This window comes from Vanessa atalanta, chromosome 24 (assembly GCF_905147765.1).
Source record: "Vanessa atalanta chromosome 24, ilVanAtal1.2, whole genome shotgun sequence".
Classification (NCBI taxonomy): domain Eukaryota; kingdom Metazoa; phylum Arthropoda; class Insecta; order Lepidoptera; family Nymphalidae; genus Vanessa; species Vanessa atalanta.
This window is the reverse complement of record NC_061894.1, coordinates 3,627,373-3,648,754: the sequence shown is the minus strand read 5'-3', so window position 1 is coordinate 3,648,754 and position 21,382 is coordinate 3,627,373. Positions and strand designations below refer to the sequence as shown.

Sequence of the window (21,382 nt, the reverse complement as noted above, 5' to 3'; positions counted from 1 at the left end):
AGACTTCCGATGAGGATTGATGCAATACACACATGTCTAATTTTCGCAAGATGTTTTCCTTCACTGTTGAAATAGGTGTGTTACTAGTAATTGTATCCCCAACTGAAATCTTCATGATAAATACGTATTTATTTGGATAACATTATTTTCATTACATTCATAGACTAAACTCAGATAGTACTATAACTAAAAGAACCTTTATTTCCTTGCAATTAATTTAAAACACATTATATCACAATATTACACGAATATTAAAAATGTACTGTTTAAATGTAATAAAAGCAATAACAAACTCCTAAAAGAAAAATGTTATTCATCGCTTTGTGTATTTATAAAACTTGAGGTTTCAATGATATATCGATTGCTGACTCTATAAAGAACCCAGAGCTGAGTTAATAAAAGCGCTATAGCTGTACAAATAGAGTCACGTGACCCCTCTGGCGGTCACGTGGCAGACCACAGAGGAGATGGTGATCTTTCGCGCGCGAAATTGTCTACGCTCAGGTCTGACGTTAGACCGTTAGATCGTTTTTGCTTCTGACAGGGTATTAAGAATCTGTCGCCATAAGCATTGCGTAATTAAAATTCTTATATTAATTATTTGTTTTCTATTTTCCATTTGCTGTTAAATAATTTATTAATTTGCATATTTCCTATTAAAATAAAACTCAATATATAAATGTTGATACGTTAACAATGAAATAAATAATGTATTTTTTTATAATTAAAGTCTCTACATTGATAAAAATGTTTTATTAAAAGAAAAAGGTTTTAATTATATTTAGATTACATCGTTATTATTTTAGCTGTGCTTAAAATATCATCAGTTGAAATTACCTCATCAAGAACATTATTTTGTCGTTAATCAGCGCCAAAATATTTAGACAAACTTTTATTTTTTGTCGTACGTCCTAGAACGTACGTAACCGAAATGAATATACTTGTTTGTTGTTGTTTCAAGCCCGTCTATGTAGGTATCACCCACTCATAACATATTATTTTATTCTTCTTCTATTCATAATCAGCAATATATATATATATGTCAGAGGTGGCAAACGAGCAGGAGGCTCATCTGATGGAAAGTGACTACCACCGCCCATGGACATCTGCAACATCTGGGAGCATGCAGGTGCGTTGCCGGCCATTCAGGAAAGAGTACGCTCTTTTCTTGAAGGTTCCCAAGTCATATCGGTTTGGAAAAACCGCCGACGAAAACTGGTTCCACAGAGTGGTTGTGCGAGGCAGAAAATGTCTTAAAAATCGCAATATAAAGTATTCGTCGTGTTTCGGTTTAAAGGATGAGTGAACCCGTGTAGCTACAGGCACAATGGACATAACATCTTAGCTCCCAAGTTTGTAGGCGATGTAAGGAATGGTTAAAATCTCTTACTGTGTCAAAGTCTATGAGTAGTAGTGATCATTTATCATCATGATTTGCGTTTGTCTATCCATCTAACGTATTAAAAAAAGGTCCACACAAATACCGTTGAGCTTGAAAGTTAACGAAAAGAAAGAAAATATCGTGGATTCTTAAAAATCCACCTACCCAATCTACAAAAAAATTTACACTTTTTCGCAATCGAATCGAAACGTACTCGTTGCCCTTCCGTTTTCCTATTTTTTCAAACGAAACGATAGCTTCATTTAATATAGTTTGTTAAATGACGATTCAAAAGTATTTGTAAAAGTCTACTTGAATAAAGTATATTTTGATTTTAATCTAATTGCGGTTCGGTCAAAGTTGGATTCGAATATAATTGGAATCGTATCCTAATCGATGTTAATAATCAGAATTAGAGCTCAGTTACGATTAAGCTGAGGATATTTTATGTGAGGTGTAGTCGAAGTTGGATCGGGAACGTAGCATAACCGTTAAATGTTAGTAGAGTTGGCTCCCTACATGTGTCGCAGGTACAATTCTTCGATAAGATTAACTATAAAAAATCCTATAGGTCTTTTAATTTTTAGCATGAATGGTGCGCCAATGATAATAATTAAAAAGAATTAGAAAATCTTTACAAAAATCGAAAGTGTTATATCCATCGCATCATCACCTCATTACTAATTACAAGGCCTTAGGCATTTCCTTGATTATCTGTGACCGATTTTTCGACTTTTTAGTACATCGCTCTAGGCGCCAGCTGTCAACGGTACTGTGTAATCTTTTATAAAATAAAAAAATGTGTAATTATAGTTGTTATGGTCAATTAATCATTGTATAATTTGAGATTTCATTGAATAGGAAAGGTCAAATGTCAGCTTTTACTTAAAGAAGTATTTATCAAATTTATGTAATATTAGGATGTTTCTGTATGATCTTTGCTTAAAAATTTTAAAAATAAATAAATATACATGATAAAGTCTGCTATAACTGTTGAAAAATAACAATACTTAGCAATTTACAAGATAATAGCTCGTTTTTCACATATATTATGGAGCGAAACTTTGGGTGGGTTTCAAATTTCGAAGTAATTTCTATAGGCTATGTTACATTCTACAGCCTTGATACACACACACGTATATCGGTAATATAACTCTCAATGAAATTTTATAATATAGTTTTAGATCTAAAAACTTTTGAATAGTCCACGTACGAGTTCCATCGCGATAAAAATTTACGTCCATTTTGTGTCTCAAAATATCTGCGTCAATTCCAATGATTGAGGCGTAATCATTGAAAGCCAAATGCGAACAAAATACTACGTGTAATCCAATGTTATCTATACTAATATTATAAACTAGATTTCAACCGCGGCTTCGCTCGCATTTTAGGGGTTGGTTGTCAGGTATTATACACACAATATTTTATAAATTTTATTCTCATGCTCAAGATATATTAATGTAAAGTTTCATTAAAATCAGTTCAGTAGTTTTTGCATGAAAGAATAACCAACAGCCATACATTAAAACTTTCGCCTTTATATTATAAATTAATATGTGAAAGTATCTCTGTATTGAACTGAATTTGATTAATTCGTATGAAGGTAACTCGAACCCCAAGGAAGGACGTATTTATACGTAAAATCTACGACCGCTCTATAAAACGCGGGCGAAAACTAGTGGTTGTATATTATGTTACCGGATAATGACTATTATTATAAGGACTATTATTTTATAATAAATTTACACGGATTGTAAAGTTTCGATTGTACAGTTTCGTTTTCGATAAATGTGAGTGGAGCTTTCAATCTATATTAATAATTCCGTGCCTGACTGTACCCCATCGAAACCTATCCACAATAATATAGTCGTAATTATTTTTTTAAATTCTGATTTGAACTATTCTCATCCTCATTACTTCCTGCTTCTAATTTGTATTAGATATCGTTGGAAATTTAATTGGTCTGTGTGTTATTTTATTGTTTTTTCATATTACTGTTCTATTGTACTGTTTGTTCAATTCAACTGTAATTCGCCCGTTATATTGAAAACAATATACGTTCATAATTTTTCGACAGTTTATAATCTATCTAGACTCATTACAAACGAATGCTCTTTAAAATCATCCGGCTACATATATATTTCTCGTTATCATGTGGTTAGAACGCGTGCATCTTAACCGATGATATCGGGTTCAAACCCAGGCAAGCACCACTGAAGTTTCATGTGCTGAATTTGTGTTTATAATTCATCTAGTGCTCGACTGTGAAGGAAAACACCGTGAGGAAACCTACATGTGTCTAATTTCAACGAAACTCTGCCACATGTGTATTCCACCAACTCGCATTGGAGCAGCGTGGTGGAATAAGCTCCAAACCTTCTCCACAAAGGGAGAGGAGGACTTAACCAAGCGGGGAAAATTTTACAGCTGCTAATGTAAAAATCTTGTGCCCATAAAGCGGTCGGTGTTATACCTATCTCAGGTTATCCCGATCTATTTCATTGGTCTATAGAGTGATAGAGTGAGTGAATTGGGAGTGCACCTATGCTCATGAGCTCTATAATATCCTATGCAGTTATTCTAGATAAAACCGCCGTGACCCTCATCAGTACGTGGACGGGCGAATGTGTCAGATTAGTTAGTGCATTGGTACTGTAAAAAGTACTATTGCTATTCATTCCCCAAGCACCACCAACGTTTGGAACTGAGACGTTATCACTGACCAATTACCCTTCGAACCGGAACACAACAATACTAGTAATTACTAGCTTGGCGATAAATATGAGTGTAACTCTACCACGAATTAAATTATATAATAATATAATTTGAGTTTTGTAGTTGATTTGATGTTACGGAGACATGGTCAGACGTGATATGCATTGAAAATTAATACTAAAGCGTCTATATTATATATAGAGTACATTATCTGCTGTCAAATTTTGCATACAATAACAATTACAGAACAATCCTTTTTGAAAAGTTTCCCCCATTTCATAGCCTCTACTGGTGATAGGAAACTGCCCAGGTAATCGGAGAATCGGAATCGAATTTTATTCAGGATAAGGTACTAGCATTCATCGACGAAGCTAAAAACGCGAAGCGAATTCACAGACGAAGCTAAAACTCAATGAAAAATATCCATAACAATGCATAAAAGGTGCGTGAAGTTTTGTACGCGCGTGAGAAGTTATACTTCTTCGTTGTAATTAAAAATAGTCCTCAGTTGCATGCAAATAATTAGTAACCTACTCATTAATAATAAAATAATCATTGTTGGTATGATAAATGTAATTTCTTCTTTTTCACGACTACTATAACTCACTCACACATTTAAACGTTGTAAATAAGATACGGTGTGAAGTTGTCTATTTGGAGCGATCTGACATTTAACTTGACGCTTAGCGAGCAACTTCATCATGTAACTAGTATCCCTGTCACCCTGTGCGCGCGCGTCATAAAAATTCACTTTAAGCTTTGGAAACAAAAGAACGTAGGTACACCATATTAGATGAGAGTCAAATATATTTAATTTATAACGTGATATTAATGTAGATTATTCATTTAATTTCGATCTTGAAATTAAATATCATCCAGAAAAAAAAATGTAACTAAATAGAATTAAAAAATATTTAAAATAAGAACGCTTCTAAATTGTTTACGTGCTATGTAGGTACACGTAATGTTGTAAGCGTGCCTTGCGGGCTCAACTGCAACCGCCAAATTATCTCACAATTGTAAAATTTATAAATAAATAATAGTTCGAATAAATAAATGGATTTTTGTATGTGTGAGCTATTAACTTAATTGTATTTATTGCTTTACACAATGGTATAGTAAATTTAGAAAAAAAAAACTTATAAAAATCTGAAGAAGATTTTGCAAAATTCAGACATACCTTTTTAATATTTTATGAAAGTAGAAAAACTATGTAACAATAATATATTTATGTAATTCTTAAAGTAGTAATCAGTACAGAATGATGAATTTTTTTATAATATTTATATCAAGATTTTAATATTTTCGATATGACTCTTCACGATTCTAAATTCAAATTGTTACCGGTCGCGCACGGGCCCGTGTTGCCAGTTATATAATTAGAAAATGAAAGGGTGGCGCGCACGCAGCCCGAGGCGCGACCACTACTATCGCTCACCATCGTGGTATTAGTGATGTGAATGATATCGATTAATTTAGGACAACGCTAGCATTAAAATGATTATTAATATAATAGTTTATTAGTGATAATCAGTACTATAGTATATAAGAAATAGTGTATATAAGACGTATATTATTCTGGTATTTGTTGGATGCTAGTACATTGAATTTTTATATGTTTATTTGACAAATTCTATGTTAACTTTAAAAGTTGTTTTTTAACTTTATTATAATCTCATGTCATTTTTAACCGTAACTTCACTGGACGTCACTTATTCTGTAACGCCAGATACACCATTTTAATACGAATATTTTAAAAATATTAAAGTAAATGTTGTGTATCCGATTCTGATATTTCACACTCCCGTCACACTATCTCTAACGACACACATAATATCTATACTGCCACAAAAGTACCCGACAAATTACTTTTAAATTATAAATTTAACAAGATTGTAATGTTGTTGTTTGTAAATCCTAATCTTGCGTTTTATTAAAATAACATTAATGTTTTAATGCAAAGTATTTCTTCTAGTTAAAACATTTAGTGGTACAACTTAAAAACGGTAAATTTAAATGCATACGAGGATATAATAGCTAAAATCCTTAAATTATTTTGATTCGTCGATATTTGTAGTCCACAACACTATTACAAAAATTTACTCCCCTTACCTCCGGGCAGATGGCAACATTCTTTATTTTCGAATATTAATAAGGAGCGTGCAACATTACGCCGTATTTCACATCAAGTAACATCATTATCGTCCATCCCGTTTACACTCAAGCCTAATCCATATATCCGTACTCGTCTAATATTCAAATTTAGAATAATGGCGACCTTTTGTAAAACGACTCGATCTCAAGATTTAAACAGAAATGTGGTTTATAATCTGTAATCATCCGGTGATTAATATTGGCATAATTATAAATATTCTTAGTAAATTCGCAAGTTATCTATTTTGAAAAATTACATGGCATTATTGTCGACGAAAGTAATAATATTTTTATTCTATGTTAAAGAAAAATGCATATCTACAGATTTTTTTTTTAATTATAAGTAATAACTTTTTATATTAAATATAATTTACTTGGATTGATTGTGTGGCTTAGAAAGATAGGTAAAGATGTTTTGTGTCAAAAAAAGGCTGATTGACCCTGCAAACCAGATCACACCAACACTGTATGTTGTTAGAATGACGTTATATTGCCTACTTAAATAAAGTAGGTATATATTCATTTTGACAACTGAACTGTTTTTATGTTTAGAAATTCAGTTGTGGAATAAGTTATTTTTAAATTTCGAATAAATTCCGAATTTAATTTATGCTGTGAACAATAACAATATTTATTCATAATTTTTCATATTTATTTAAATTTTTAACGAGAGCGATTGGGATCTCTTTGGTTATAAAAAAGCTTATAAGCTACTCGGAGTTCAATTCGTTTCTTTCGAGACATGACTTTCCTTGAGTCATTTTTCCAATAAGAATGTAATGTAATGAAGTAAATACTCAGATTCTCCTATTTGCAGCATAAACACAATTAATCAACATACTAGTAGTATTCCCTCTAAGTAATTTTCTCTCGCCGTATAATCTGGTCTGCGTGAGATATAGCATAAAATATTTTTTATTAATCTATATAATAGGCGAAATAAACCACTTACTCTATGGCCCGTAGCGTGATATAGTTCTTAATAGCTTTATAGCGAGACAGTAATTCCTAACAATTTTAGTGTCAATAGACCGTGGACCGCTCTCATTAAAGTGCCTCTGAAATGTATGACATTATGACAGCCGCGAGGTGGGCCCGAAAATTCATGTAGGTTCACAATGATTTCGTGATCATTTCGGATAAGTCCCTATTAAAAAAAAGTCCTTCTTTGGTGGACACACTTTCTAATAAACGATTATAATAAAATATTATGTTTATTTTTTTATTATGTATAACTAGTTTACTAAATTAAAATAGTAAAAATTAAAGGAGAATTTTTTTTATAAATAAAGTAGAGAAAAGAGGTTATTTCTTACAGCGAATCGTAACTTCGTAAAACATCCTCAAATCATCGCTAACGATAGAATGTATGATTTCATGTCTATCACAATATGTAACTATAGAATGTTTATGAAAACTCTCAGAATAACCAAGTTTTATTAACAAATGTATGGAAAAATATCGCTAACTTAAACAACACGTAACAGAGTAACTTTCATATTATTAATCTCAAAATAAGAAAAATATAATATTGAAAACGTCTACTAATAATATATATTTTCATTGAACTATAGTGTGGGCGAACATCAGTAACGAATTATTCATATACATACTATGTTAACTCCGCGTGATTTCACCAAATTTAAACGTAACTCCTTCGTGTATTTTATCGTGAAGTTATATGGTCTCAAATACCTATCTCAATAAATATCGATACATAGACCTAAAATAAAATAAAATCGAATCAGATTGCTAGATTAAAATTTACAAACACACAGACAGTTCTTCATAAGATCTTAATCTTAGTAGAATACTAGCACTTATTAGTTAGTATTTTATTATAAAAAATATATATATCGTAGAAGAAAAGTTCCAGTACTTATACACAGAGTCAGGAAAGCCGTTTCAAATTTAAAAAAAAAATCACGGAAAAAGTTTAATGATTGTAAGAAAATAATATATATTTTTATTATTATTTCGTTTGGTCGGTCTTGTATACCCCGGGGCGGGATGATGTCCGAGATCTTCTGACATGGATAGATTTTTGTTCAATGTTTATTATTAGATAACTTTTCAGTAATATAATAAAAGGGAAACTTTTGAATTAAAATAGATTATAAATTGTGTAACAAAATAGCTTCTAACTTGAGTCTTTAATAAAAACCTTTATGTATAAAATAATCTTTTTAGAATAAAACACTCATTCTTTGTGTCTGTCCATTACCATTTTTTAAGCAATGAGTTTGAATTCGATTTGTTTTTCACAATTATTATTAAGATTCTTCAGCAAAATTTTAGCATATATCACATTTACATTTAACTAGCTACCCGCCCCGGCTTTGCACACGTATGGTGAGGGTATTGCTTAACGCTCTAGTCGACTTCATATTTCAACCAATTTACACAAACTTTTAATTAATTTGTAAACCTGAACCTTCGTCATGAATCACTCCGTCCATTGGTGAAAACACTATGAAAAACTGTTTTTAAGTTTATAGCTTTCAGAAAGACAGACGCGGAGGAATATTTTGTTTTGGCAGTGAAAAACATAGTTATTACTCATACATTTCACATCTCTTAATAATTTCAACAGGAAATGTCGGGATAGCATTTTTCTTTTATAGTATAGCAAATATTAACAATTTTTTAAGTTTAAGAATGATAAATTAATTTAAATTTATTTGTCACGCAGTATCAATACTTAGTAAAATAACATAACAGTTTTCGTATAAATAAAATGGAAAAGACGGTATTTCAGGACTTAGTTCAAATGAATGAAACAAAAAAGTAAATATTCTAGTAATTATCAGTACTCAAATCATTCTGTTATTATGGTCACCCTACCAAATACCAGAAGACATCGCGTGACAAAACAGGGGCACTTTCAGAACGAAGATTCCTATGGGAACCGAACCTAACTTTGCCCTAACCCTGTTAAATCGCGAGTTTACAGGAATGCCCTAATAAGCTTCAAACGTGAACCGCATATCACACCGATGGTAGATCGAGTGAAATATTTAATTTTATAAATTCGGTTTTTTTTATTTATTAAATGTGCCACCTGAAGGTCACCACTGCCACTAAACATCGGCATTGTAAGAAATATTAACCTTATATCGCCTATGAACCACCAATCTTAAGAACTAAGATGTTATATCAGGTTTATTCACCTTTCAAACTGGAATAAAACTTTTTTTTTTTGGCGATAGTATATGTGTTATTCAGACAAGCTTACAAAAATCCCTACCACCAAGTAAACTAACAAATAGGATAACTGGATTTTTTATCATAAAGACGTAAGTAAACATGTATTAGTAATTACATCAGTCATTATTAAATATGTAGTAACTTACGCTTATAGCCGAGATGGCCCAGTGGTTAGAACGCGTGCATCTTAACCGATGATTTCGGGTTCAAACCCAGGCAGGCACCACTGAAATTTCATGTGCTTAATTTGTGTTTATAATTCATCTCGTGCTCGGCGGTGAAGGAAAACATCGTGAGGAAACCTGTATGTGTCTAATTTCAACGAAATTCTGCCACATGTGTATTCCGCCAACCCGCATTGGAGCAGCGTGGTGGAATATGCTCCAAACCTTCTCCTCAAAGGGAGAGGAGGCCTTTATCCCAGCAGTGGGACATTTACGGGCTGCTAATGCTAAAAAAAAAAAACTTACGCAATAATTAAGAAGAAATTTGTTACAGATAAATCGTAAAGAATACAATCGCACTATGTATGTAAATTGTTATTCTAAGTATCGTATATATAGAAGTCAATATTATATTTAAATAAATTTGTTTCAAAAGTAACCTCAATATAAATTTTTTTTGAAAAAAAATCGAGCGTGAGATCTAAATCAATGCTCTGAATATATTTTCGACATCTCCACTCCTTTTATCAGCCTACCTTACCTCATAATATATAGATTTATATACTAGCTACTAAATCAACGAGACACTTATCATGACATTATAAATTTTAACATGTAACAATGTACATTTTTATTTATCATAAAATTAATATAAAGCATTCGGCTTCGGTGTGACTGTAGCCTTCATAAGTTGCAATTATGAATTTTTAGGCTATTATTTTCTTGGGCTAGGTTAACATTTCTTAATATGCAGTTTTGGAATCCGAATCGTGACTTTCTTGGATTCACGACTTTTGGATTTGACTCATCTTTGAGTTAAAGTTTTAACCGTAACAAATTATATACTTAACACATCAACAATTTGAATGTTTTGGGATAGAGGTGAAATGTGAGGTATAAATGAGGATTAGTATTTATAATGTTGGTTATTGTAGTTTTGTTCTAGAATCTTCATAGTTATTCCGATTAATAATAATTTGTAATAATAGGATTTTTTTTAAAATATATTTTTATAAATTATATTGTCGGAGGAATTTAACATCGAAACATCGTTCTGTTAGAACGCAAAGAGATCGTAACTAGTATTATAAGTAATCACGTGTGTTCTGTAATGTGTTTCGTGATCGTATGTATTTCTCAACAAAAACAACTTTCTGTATCCCAATTCGCAACGAGAGCTCTGGTTTAACTTGACGATATTATTTTAACGAAATACTTTTAGATATGCAGCCGTGCTAGTCCATTGGTAAGATGTACGTGATGTATGTAGATGCCCATTGGTTATAAAAATATATTTATTGGAAACTCGCTAAGGAAGGGAAAAATGTTAAACATCTAGAAGATTACACTTTTCAAGAGGTTCAATGTCACCATAAAAATGAAAATACGGAAATGAATAATAATATTCCTTCTACTCTTTCGATACTAAATATTTTAAATAATATTTCTTATCCAAATATAATATGAATCTGCGTACTTCTAGCCTATATTGATACATACGGATTGAAAATCTGTACCCAAAGGTCGCCGGGAAGAGATTGCTGTTTTATGAATTCGACCGCGTTTGATTCCATTTTGATTTATATATTTGTTCTTTATTCAAAATTGAGAGCGTCTTAGATGTTTTTTTCCTCTCTTCCTCACTTAAAAAAAACTCATTTCTAAAGAGCCGTAGGTATGCATGAGAGTGACGGTGTGTATGCGTATGTGTATATATACATTTATGGTTCGTGTATCCTGAATGTATACAGATTATACTAAAAATAAAACTTTAAATGGAAATTTATTTTCCTTGTTTTCGTAATCATTTTTGTAAATTATTTTAATGTCTGACGTGAAATTTAGTCGACTTTCGGATCTTAGCAATCTTATATAAGCACCGGTTTCCAAGCAAACTATTTATTTTACTAAGAATATAATTTATCGTGAACGATTACTATAACTTCACTTCACTATAATTTAAGCTTCATTGCAGTTATCATACAATATATAATAGTATAATTTATACTTATCAATATCAGACTTTAAAACCAATTTAACTAAATAAATTCTGCATTAAAATACGATTTAATATATTAAATTAAATTAAAAATGATATTGACATGAATGATATTTTAGAAATAGATAAAATTTATGTCTATGATCTCCGCTATACTGCCTACCTACAATATTAAACTCGCACTTGAAAATGTTATTGCTGTTCGCCTGAATTTGTATTCCGCATTATTTGATTAAGACGGGGTAGTAACCCTGAGAGAGCGAATGAAGTTACGAGTCGGCAGTTTGGCGTATGGGCGAGAAATATGAATGCGATCGACCGACAGAACTCACTATGTATCGATATCTATGTGTACGTATCCTACGGAGACTTGCAAATTTATATAAACAAGACTTCATAGTAAAGTAATGTTAGAAATGTCTTTCAAAAAAATACATTAATTAATATGGAAATCAAGTTTTGAAGTAAAAGGGGTGATAAGAAAACTATTATAATTATACAAGCACATTCACAAAACTTTAGATTCAATATTGGATACAAAAACAAATGAAGCATGTCTAAGCTGCGTGTCAGAATAAGCTCCAAGACTAAAAATTGTATCCTAATTTTTATTACTAAACACTTAACGATAATGTCGTAATTATTTCGTCAGATAAGTCTTTATTTAAACCAGAGAGATTCCAAATTATAAACGTTGTTGTTTGTCAATACCTATTATTTAATATTCTTAAGATATTTTTTTCTCTCTTTTTACAAAAAAGTGAACCAAGACTTCGTAATGTAATGTTCAGGTTTTTTGAATTTCATATAAAATGGCTTCGTATCATGGTAAACATCTCATTCAAGCTTTATATATTTCAAATTATGCAATGGTATAAATAATCAACTTTCCTTTTTTATTATAAAACGAAAACAAAAAAACTTCAGAAATTAAATATAAATATATTTTCTTATCTCAAATTAAATGCATTTATTTTCTGTTTTTATATTTGGATTATTAAACAAATTGCCTTTAGTTTTATATTCTAAGCTTTACAATATAAGACAATGACATTTGTAGAGCGTAGCGCCATCACTTATCGAAAAGACAGAACTAAACATTGAAAGTACATCCGCCATCTTGTGTTGAATAGTAGTAGCTTATGAAATAAATATAATTTATAAAGAATAATATAATAGCATTAATTCCAAATTTATTTAACAAAAAGCATAATTTAAAACATTAGGGAACGCTATTATTATTATATTATATAATGGAAATCTTGTTGGCTACATCAATTAACACAAAAAATATGTTAATTTTTAGTTCACCATTTGCTTTATATAGTTTTTAGAAATGAACTATATATTAAGATAATTATAATTTTATTATGAGCAAGATTTTATTTTGTTTGTAATATACAGAACATTACATTATTATGAGTAGGCTGAATAGTATAACCATGTACATATAACGACACTGACAGCTGTCATATCATATACAGCGTTATTTAGCATTTTATTTTCGCTTGTCATTCCGTACTCGTATTCTAAAATCCAAAAAGTTTGTTCAATAAGTATTAACTAAAAAAAATGGCTTTATTAGATCTTAGTCGTTTAGACGAGAAAATAAACTTAAAACCGATTGATTCGCTTGCTTCTATTAATAATGACGTACTAGGATACACACAAAATTTTATAAATTGTTCTCAACTTGCGACTCCTCCGTTTGCAAACGTAAGTGAAGGTTATTTTGCCGAAAATCCTTTTGTTTTAGTAAGAATTTTAAATATTAAACGTAACCAAGCAAAGACTTGTATCGAAAACTTAAAATATTTTTTTTATATATTATCTTGGTCATTCCGTTATGTTGTCTTTTTTAGCCGGTAGAGACTTTAGCTCAGTTTAATACGAAAGATGAGACTGGACGCCAAATAAAAATTGAGTTCGATCATGGTACGACTACTCTTGGATTTCGTTATAAGGTATGTATAATAATATTCCCTTTGTAGTTATAATATTGACTAGATACATATATACACCAATAAATTGTTCGTTTCTAGGGAGGAGTATTACTTGCCGTAGATTCACGAGCAACTGGTGGTCAGTTCATTGGTTCTCAGTCAATGAAGAAAATTGTAGAAATCAATGACTATCTACTTGGTAAGTGGTATAAAATTAATTTAAAAACATAAAGAAATAAAACATGTCTTACATTGTGTAATTTAAATTTATATGAGAAATCACATTATTATTATTATTTTGTTAAGGTACACTCGCTGGCGGTGCTGCAGATTGTGTCTACTGGGACCGTGTGCTAGCTAAGCAATGCAGACTCTATGAGCTACGAAACCGTGAGCGTATCTCAGTGGCCGCAGCCAGCAAACTGATGGCCAACATGGTGTACAATTACAAAGGCATGGGACTCAGCATGGGAATGATGCTAGCTGGATTCGATAAAAGGGTATATACTATTATCAAGTTGATATATTTGATACATTTCTGGCATTTCTTATTCTTGTATAAAAATATGTTACAATGTGTAACTATGTATTAAGAATTTTCATGTGTTTAATTTGAGTTTATAAATAATCTCATGTTGTTAAGAGACTTGCACGTGTCTATTTTAAATAAAATTTTACCACAGCCATGTGGAATTAGCTCCAAACCTTCTCAAAGGATCAAAAGTTAGCTTAGCAGTAGGAGATATACAGGCTGTTACTTAAATGTATGAATATATCTTTATGTCATAAAAGTTATAATATTCAAGCCATTAATAATAAATTTAAAGTAGCTTGAGTTTTTTTTAAAAAAAGAATAGTAACAATTCCTTTTATTACTAATATTGCTTTTTACCATTTGATTGAACTGTGTACATACAATGTTGTCATACTTCTAAGTAGCAAAGTTACATGATACAAACTATATTAATAGGCTACTCATAATATAATCCATTAATTTTATTCTAGGGTGCACAACTGTATTATGTAGACAGTGAGGGAACTCGTACTCCAGGGAAAGTGTTCTCAGTTGGTTCTGGTTCTGTGTATGCATTTGGTGTTTTGGACTCTGGATACCATTGGGATCTTGAAGATCTTGAGGCTCAAGGTTTGTACCTGAATAAGGATCAAATATTTTTTACACATAAGTGGTATACTTTACCTTTAATTCTTATATATTTAAACATGAGTTAATTAAAGAAAAGTAGGTTTAATTAGCAAGGTATTTTACTGGTATGATTAGGTTGATACCACACAATTATTGGTTATTCTAAGATAGAATGGAGAGTGAGGTTTAATTATAGGCACAAACAATTTAACATCTTAGATCTCTGTTAAGTGTTTAAAGTGGCATCGTCGTCGTCATCGTCGCCGTCATCGTCGCTTATACGTCTTACATTTATTTGTAGTAGTTTCCCTGTCATCCCATACAAAAAATAAACAATACTTAATTTTTATCCAGAGTTGGGACGTCGCGCCATCTACCACGCAACGCACCGCGATGCTTACTCCGGCGGTATTATCCGTGTGTACCACATCAGTGACAAGGGCTGGGTCAACATCTCCAACGAGGACTGTTCTGACTTGCATTATAAGTACCAAGAGGAGAAGGGGGTCAAGGATGAATAAATATAAGTTTTTTAATATATAACATTTAATGCATTGACGTGTTTTATTTATCTTCATTGATAACAAAGGAATTTTTATTAAGTATATTTTTTAAGTACTTTTGAGGCAATGTAATAATACTTGGTAACAATATAACAATCACTTTTTTGTCAAGTGTTTTGTTCCTGAAAGTATCAAGCAGCAGGTGATTTATACTTTACAACATCAATTCTGAAAATCCTTAATACTTTTATTCAATACAAATACAGATTATTCTTTTTATACAAACTAATGAAAACAATAACAGATTAAGTTCAATAATAAATACTTATAACAATATTAATTTGGCGTTTATTTCAATGGCTCAATAGAAATAGGCTAGGAACTACTTAAATCAAACTTAAAAAAAGGGTCAGGCGAAATAGCATCCTAATACTAGGTATCCCTGATTATTTCTATTTCTAGATAAAATGTCACAGTTTAACAAACTTGTACTTAAAGCAGAGTAGTTTTAGAAAATGCGTCGAAACAATGGTGACCGACAGTTGGCCACTAAATACACACACACTAAAGTAATAAAGTTGGCTCATTTGTTTTCGTTCTTTTGTAGTGCGACACTCTACCTAGATACATGAATAATCTAAGGTAGGTATAAATAATTAGGCTTTTTTATTTTTATCCTCATCCTCTTTAACAATAACTTCTTCAATAGTTTCTTCCAGCTCCCAATCTTTTAAAGGCACATCAGTCAGCTTATAAAACTTGCCATGTTTTCCAATTCCTGTAAAATATATGTATATTTTATAACATGCTAAGTATATCTTATGTAAGGTTGTACAAGTTGAGCTGATATCTTTGATGGATGTTGGGTGAATTTGTTATGTTAAAGTTTGAATATAAATTTTTAGTTAAATTGATTACTTTTTTCTCAGTTGTGGATACTGAAAGAATTGTGTGTATAGTATATATTTTCTTCAGAAAAGTAGAAAACGATTGAAAGCAAATTGTTTCAACCCACATTATTTTGATTATGTTAAATTATTTTTCCTAAGCTATCGGCCACAATATTTTTTTATTTACATAGGATTATTAAGAAACAATACAAAGGAAACCTTTGATTCATTTTTGCAGGATATCCTTTTGATATCCACTGGAGCAGAGTGCTACAATAAGCTTCAAGCGTTTCTTTAATAAGAGTTTTTTGCGCAAAATTTTACTTAAATGAAATGATTAGTTACCTCCTTGGAACTTCTTAATCCCTTGGTTTAAATCTTCAATAGCTGAACCTAACAAGCTCTGCATCACTGCTTCATCCCGCATGCTCTCTTCACTATTGGGATTCAACTGAGAGTTCACAGCCGCTAGCTTGTCCATTATCAGTGCGTTTTGTGGGAACTTGATGAGAGATTTTGCCAATTTAATCGATTCGCCGAGCGCTGGATTATCATGCGGAATAAATTGTATGTATTAAATTATAAGTTTATACCTACAGCTTTTTTCAGTATCCATTATAAGCTTCTATAATATACAAGACGCAAGTTCGATTCTTGTATTTGTCTTTGCTCGTTCAAGAAGTCTTAACACAATATTAAACCTGCATGCACCATTCGGTTAGTAAAAGTTTTTGTCATATTTGTTGTTTTTAGTCTTTGAAAAATGATATTTCTGAAAATAGAAATGTAAGTTAATTAACAGTATTCATTTCAATAGTCATTGAGACCGTTTGACAGACCCCTTGTATTTTAAGACCTATATTTATTTGGAAAATCTAGAAAATATAAGCTTTGTTGTAACTCGCCACTAGATGGCGCACTGGATAGCGATGGTGGCACATAAGCTTTTATACATAAATATAAATTATAATATAATACAGGACAATATCTCCTGAAGTTAGCTAGAAAAATAAAGTAATAATTTATTAAGATATTTTAATTAATGCATGGAATGTAAATATTTTGATAATCATACCTGTGCCAGTAGTGGTAAGCTTGCAGGCGAGGCCCATAGCATTCGCATCACAACCAGAAATTGGCCGACCCGTCATTAACAAGTCCAAAGCGCGAGACAGCCCTATGAGAGCAGTCAGTCGCCTGCCACCATAGAGACTTTGAGGAGCGCCTGGAACAGAAAACATCAATGATGAAGCCCTCTTACTGTATACAACGCCCTCCGTGGTCGAGTAGTGTTTACACCGATTTTCACGGGTAGGCCACACTGAGGTCGCGAGTTCGATTCCCGAGTCGATGTAAAAAAGTTTATTCGTTTTCTATGTTGTTTTGGGTCTGGGTGTTTGTGGTACCGTCGTTACTTCTGATTTGTCATAACACAAGTGCTTTAGCTACTTACATTGGGATCAGAGTAATGTATGTGATGTTGTCAAATATTTACTATTTATTGATACGAACTTAATTAATTCAAAAAACAATTGCTCTAGATAAACCATTTACTGAGAAATGTTGATGATGATTTCCACCTGGCCGATTTTGGCACGACAGCCAATTTCAAGAGAGACCAGCGAAATATATAGTTACTATATAACTGGAAACAGTTCAGGCGCAGAATCAACAGCCTTACGTGCATTCAAAGGCGATTCGTAAGAATATTTCTAAAGGTCGACTATATCGCATCACATATTTCTGAATATTATGAGATATGGCTGAGTAATTAAAACACTTGAAACCTAATCAAGGATAGCACGTTTTAACCTTGAAAAGTACCGATGAAATTTCGTGTGTTTAATTAATATTTATGTAATTTGTCTCACGCTCTGCGTTGAAGGAAATTATCGTGAGGAAACATGCATGTATCGGATAAAAATCTGCCACGCGTGTATCGTCCAATCCGTATCGGTGCTTGGTGGATTGAAATCAAACTTTTCACCTTAAAACGAGAGCCTAAGACCAGCAGTAGGACATTAATATTATAATATAATATTGGTATAATTACCAAATTTATTAAAAAAAAAAAAACTATTTTTTAAATTAAATAAGAGTCTCATTCGAATATTTAATAAATATTACCAAATCGCCTCCCAAGACATCCTAGTACCGCAGTGTCTTCGATCACTCGAAGGTCACAAGCCAAAGCCAGCTCGAAGCCTTCTCCCACTGCATAGCCCGTGACTGCAGCTATAGTCGGCTTGTCGCAGAGTGGTCGACGTAAAAGACGAGACTGTTTAATAAATAAATGAAAACAAGTTATTACAAAGAATGACTGCTTCACACAGATTATTGGGATGTAAATTTCTTAGTTTCTTAGGTAGAATATTTTGAAAGCCTCTGCTCGTATAGTAGAACTTCGTTTATCCGAACTAATTGGGAACTAGACCAGTGTAGATAATCAAAAGTTCTAAAAATCGAAATATGGGTACTTTGGGACAAGATCAAACAAAAACAACTTTTTCACGTAAAAACAGTACAGTCTATTAAAATTTGACATACTTATTAAAATATAAAACACCTAATAAAAGGCAGTTGCTTTTTTTAACTTTATAAATTCGTCAAGTCTTCATTGTACAGTTGCACGGAAGGGTGCAACGCGCCAACGTTCGGAAAACCTAAGTCAGCGTTCGGATAATTAAGTGTACGGTTAATCGAAGTTCTATTGTGTTCTTGTATTACATAAACTAATTGTGTAAATGACAAATAGATAAGAGCCGAGATGGCCCAGTTATTAGAACGCGTGCATCTTAACCGATGATTTCGGGTTGAAAACCAGGCAAGTACCACTGAATTTTCATGTGCTTAATTTGTGTTTATAATTCATTGTGAGGAAACCTGCATGTTTCTAATTTCAACGAAATTCTGCCACATGTGTATTCCACCAACCCGCATTAGAGCAGCGTGGTGGAATATGCTCCAAACCTTCTCCTCAAAGGGCGCCTTAGCCCAGCAAAGGGAAATTTACAGACTGTTAATGTAATGTAATGTGCCCAAACAAGTTCCTTTACTGTCATAGTACCATATTGGACTTCCCAAACAGCACCAATCTCTAACCAGTCTCGTTACCATATCATCTTTCTACCCAGTTAAAGGGGCATATTACCATCCGTCGTCTCAATTAAAGGCACGCTTATTACAATGGCCACTAGTCCTAAGATATGCGCGATCAGCCCAGCAGTGTCTTAATTTCGTAACTACGAACCTTCTTCGTATAATCGAATTTTAGTTATGCTCTCTGCAAAGTTTAACAACTTTTAATTTGTTTGGTATTCCTAAGTGTTTTACTGTTCTTATCTTTCGTATCTTTAGTTTTATAGTCAGCTTTCTTTTCGAAGCTTAGCAGAGTTTTATATCTTGACGTGACGTTGGATATGTACACAAATAACATTCAGACGATTTCGAAGGAATGCCTCAGGAAGTTAATCCAACAAAATTTATGTAGGATATGGCTGTTAAAAGTGACCCAATCTTTTTCTAGTTCATATTAAGACAGATACACTTAAAATACTTGTTGAATCTATCTACACAATAACAGCGGCGAATGAAAGTGTGTGAGTACAAAGGACTTGTAGAAGTGTGATATACATGCTAGGTAAGCAAACGGGCCACCTGATGCTAAGTGGTCATTACCATCCGTAGATAAGAAATATTAACCATTCCTTATCTTTCCCAATCAGCATATTAGCATCACTAAGTAAGCTGTTTGCCTGCAGATATGTGATGAGTCAGTGGCCAAGTTAAAAACACTGGCCAGATTTTGATTAAGTATTCCACACAGGTATACATTAGGAATACTCTACCTTCAGGAATAATATACTATACTAGTAGCTATAGCCTAACTTGCTATGGGTACATAAAATCAACAATCACTCTGGCAAGACTTTTGAAAACAGTTTATAAAGCACAAGGAGGTAGTATAAACCACTTCTTACAATGAAGATGTGCCACATATCACAGGATCTAAGGCACTACATACACTTCTTTAAGTGATCACCACTATTAAAGACATTTTTACACTGTTAGAATTATGAACCATCCATCCAACCAACCATCCATTATGAACACAATAATACCAATTATTGCTGCTTGGCGGCAGAATATTTCATAAGTGAGTGGTACCTACCCAGTGTTTGCACAAAGCCCTACCACCGAGAGCATCTCATGAACCTGTAATAACATTTGTTTCCTGCAGATGTGTGAAACTTAAATAGGGAATGAAAGGTGCCCATATAAACTATAACATGATCAATTTTATTTATCTATTTATAGACTACTAGAAGAAAGATGCCATCAGATCTTCTACAGACAAGGCTCTAATATAGGTACTACAGAAATATACCTCCAAAATCATAGCTGATAATAGAACTACTGTCTATATCTTCAATCTTTGATTTTAATTTCTTTTTTTCATTAATAATAAAGATAAGAATTATATACTTAACAATGACTATTAGACTAAATATATAAAAAAGAAAAATAAAAGATACTTGTCACAATGCTTGCAAAATTTTTAGCCCTTAAGGTATTAATTATTATATCAGGTATTTATTAATACAAACCGCTGCATCTACTAAGGTATGGTATCCTTTTTCTCCAACTTCATCCAGATCGAATCCTGAACAGAAACTTCCGCCTTCACCGTTGAACACTAGGACTTTTGCTTCGGCATCTTTGTCAAAGGCATTAATAGCTTCAGTCATCTCCCTTAAAGTGGCTTCATCGAGACTATTTCGAGTTATTTGACGATCTATATTTAGAGTTGTCACACCACCATACTTTTCCACACATATGTCTGTAATTTAAAATTTTAAAGATACATCCAATTTCACATTAATTTTAATATAGATAATCACATTAATTTTAATATACAAAGTCACTCTATTTTGGATAAAAATAAAGATAATTCTTTGTTGCCCAACTAAGTATATTTTGTCAGGTGTTTAGTTAATAATTTTAATAAAACTTACTCTTTTTAATTTGCTCGACATTCTTTGGTTCTTCCTTCGGTTTTTGTGCATCACTTTTGGATGAAGCATGCCTAACAGTACTTATCCTAGCAAATGATAAATTTGTAACTGAGAAAAACTTTTTAATCAAACTCCTCATGCTTAATTATGTTAATCTATTTAATATTTATTAAGTACTATATTACGTTCCGGCAATATTCTCCTAAACTGTTAGGTTATGTTTATTAGTTGTCAAATTGACAATTCAATATTTAAAAAGTTCAGTGA

At 32.1% G+C, this 21,382-nt stretch overlaps 2 protein-coding genes across 2 annotated transcripts; one reads left to right on the top strand and one right to left on the bottom strand.

Annotated features, from left to right (window-relative positions):
- Positions 1 to 13,107: 13,107 nt before the first annotated feature.
- LOC125073609 (proteasome subunit beta type-5) lies at positions 13,108 to 15,261 on the top strand. The gene is made up of 6 exons (XM_047684499.1): positions 13,108 to 13,336; positions 13,483 to 13,584; positions 13,663 to 13,762; positions 13,870 to 14,063; positions 14,569 to 14,707; positions 15,062 to 15,261. Exons 1-6 carry the CDS (start codon positions 13,193 to 13,195, stop codon positions 15,226 to 15,228), a joined length of 846 nt encoding a protein of 281 aa, XP_047540455.1. The 5' UTR covers positions 13,108 to 13,192; the 3' UTR covers positions 15,229 to 15,261.
- Positions 15,262 to 15,323: 62 nt separating this feature from the next.
- On the bottom strand, positions 15,324 to 21,330 carry LOC125073608 (probable enoyl-CoA hydratase). The gene is made up of 6 exons (XM_047684498.1): positions 21,116 to 21,330; positions 20,708 to 20,940; positions 18,228 to 18,378; positions 17,176 to 17,325; positions 16,446 to 16,643; positions 15,324 to 15,988 (listed from the first exon to the last, which is right to left on the bottom strand). The coding sequence occupies exons 1-6, from the start codon at positions 21,252 to 21,254 to the stop codon at positions 15,867 to 15,869; spliced, it is 993 nt and encodes a 330-aa protein (XP_047540454.1). The 5' UTR covers positions 21,255 to 21,330; the 3' UTR covers positions 15,324 to 15,866.
- Positions 21,331 to 21,382: the final 52 nt, after the last annotated feature.

Coding starts and splice junctions, on each gene's coding strand:
- LOC125073608 (XM_047684498.1), bottom strand. CDS start 21,254: ATGAGGAGTTTGATTAAAAAGTTTTTCTCAGTTACAAATTTATCATTT. Junction 18,379..20,707: donor ATACCTTAGTAGATGCAGCG/GTTTGTATTAAT, acceptor TTTATTAAACAG/TCTCGTCTTTTACGTCGACC. Junction 17,326..18,227: donor ATGTCTTGGGAGGCGATTTG/GTAATATTTATT, acceptor TTTCTGTTCCAG/GCGCTCCTCAAAGTCTCTAT.
- LOC125073609 (XM_047684499.1), top strand. CDS start 13,193: ATGGCTTTATTAGATCTTAGTCGTTTAGACGAGAAAATAAACTTAAAA. Junction 13,337..13,482: donor CGACTCCTCCGTTTGCAAAC/GTAAGTGAAGGT, acceptor TGTCTTTTTTAG/CCGGTAGAGACTTTAGCTCA. Junction 13,585..13,662: donor CTCTTGGATTTCGTTATAAG/GTATGTATAATA, acceptor GTTCGTTTCTAG/GGAGGAGTATTACTTGCCGT.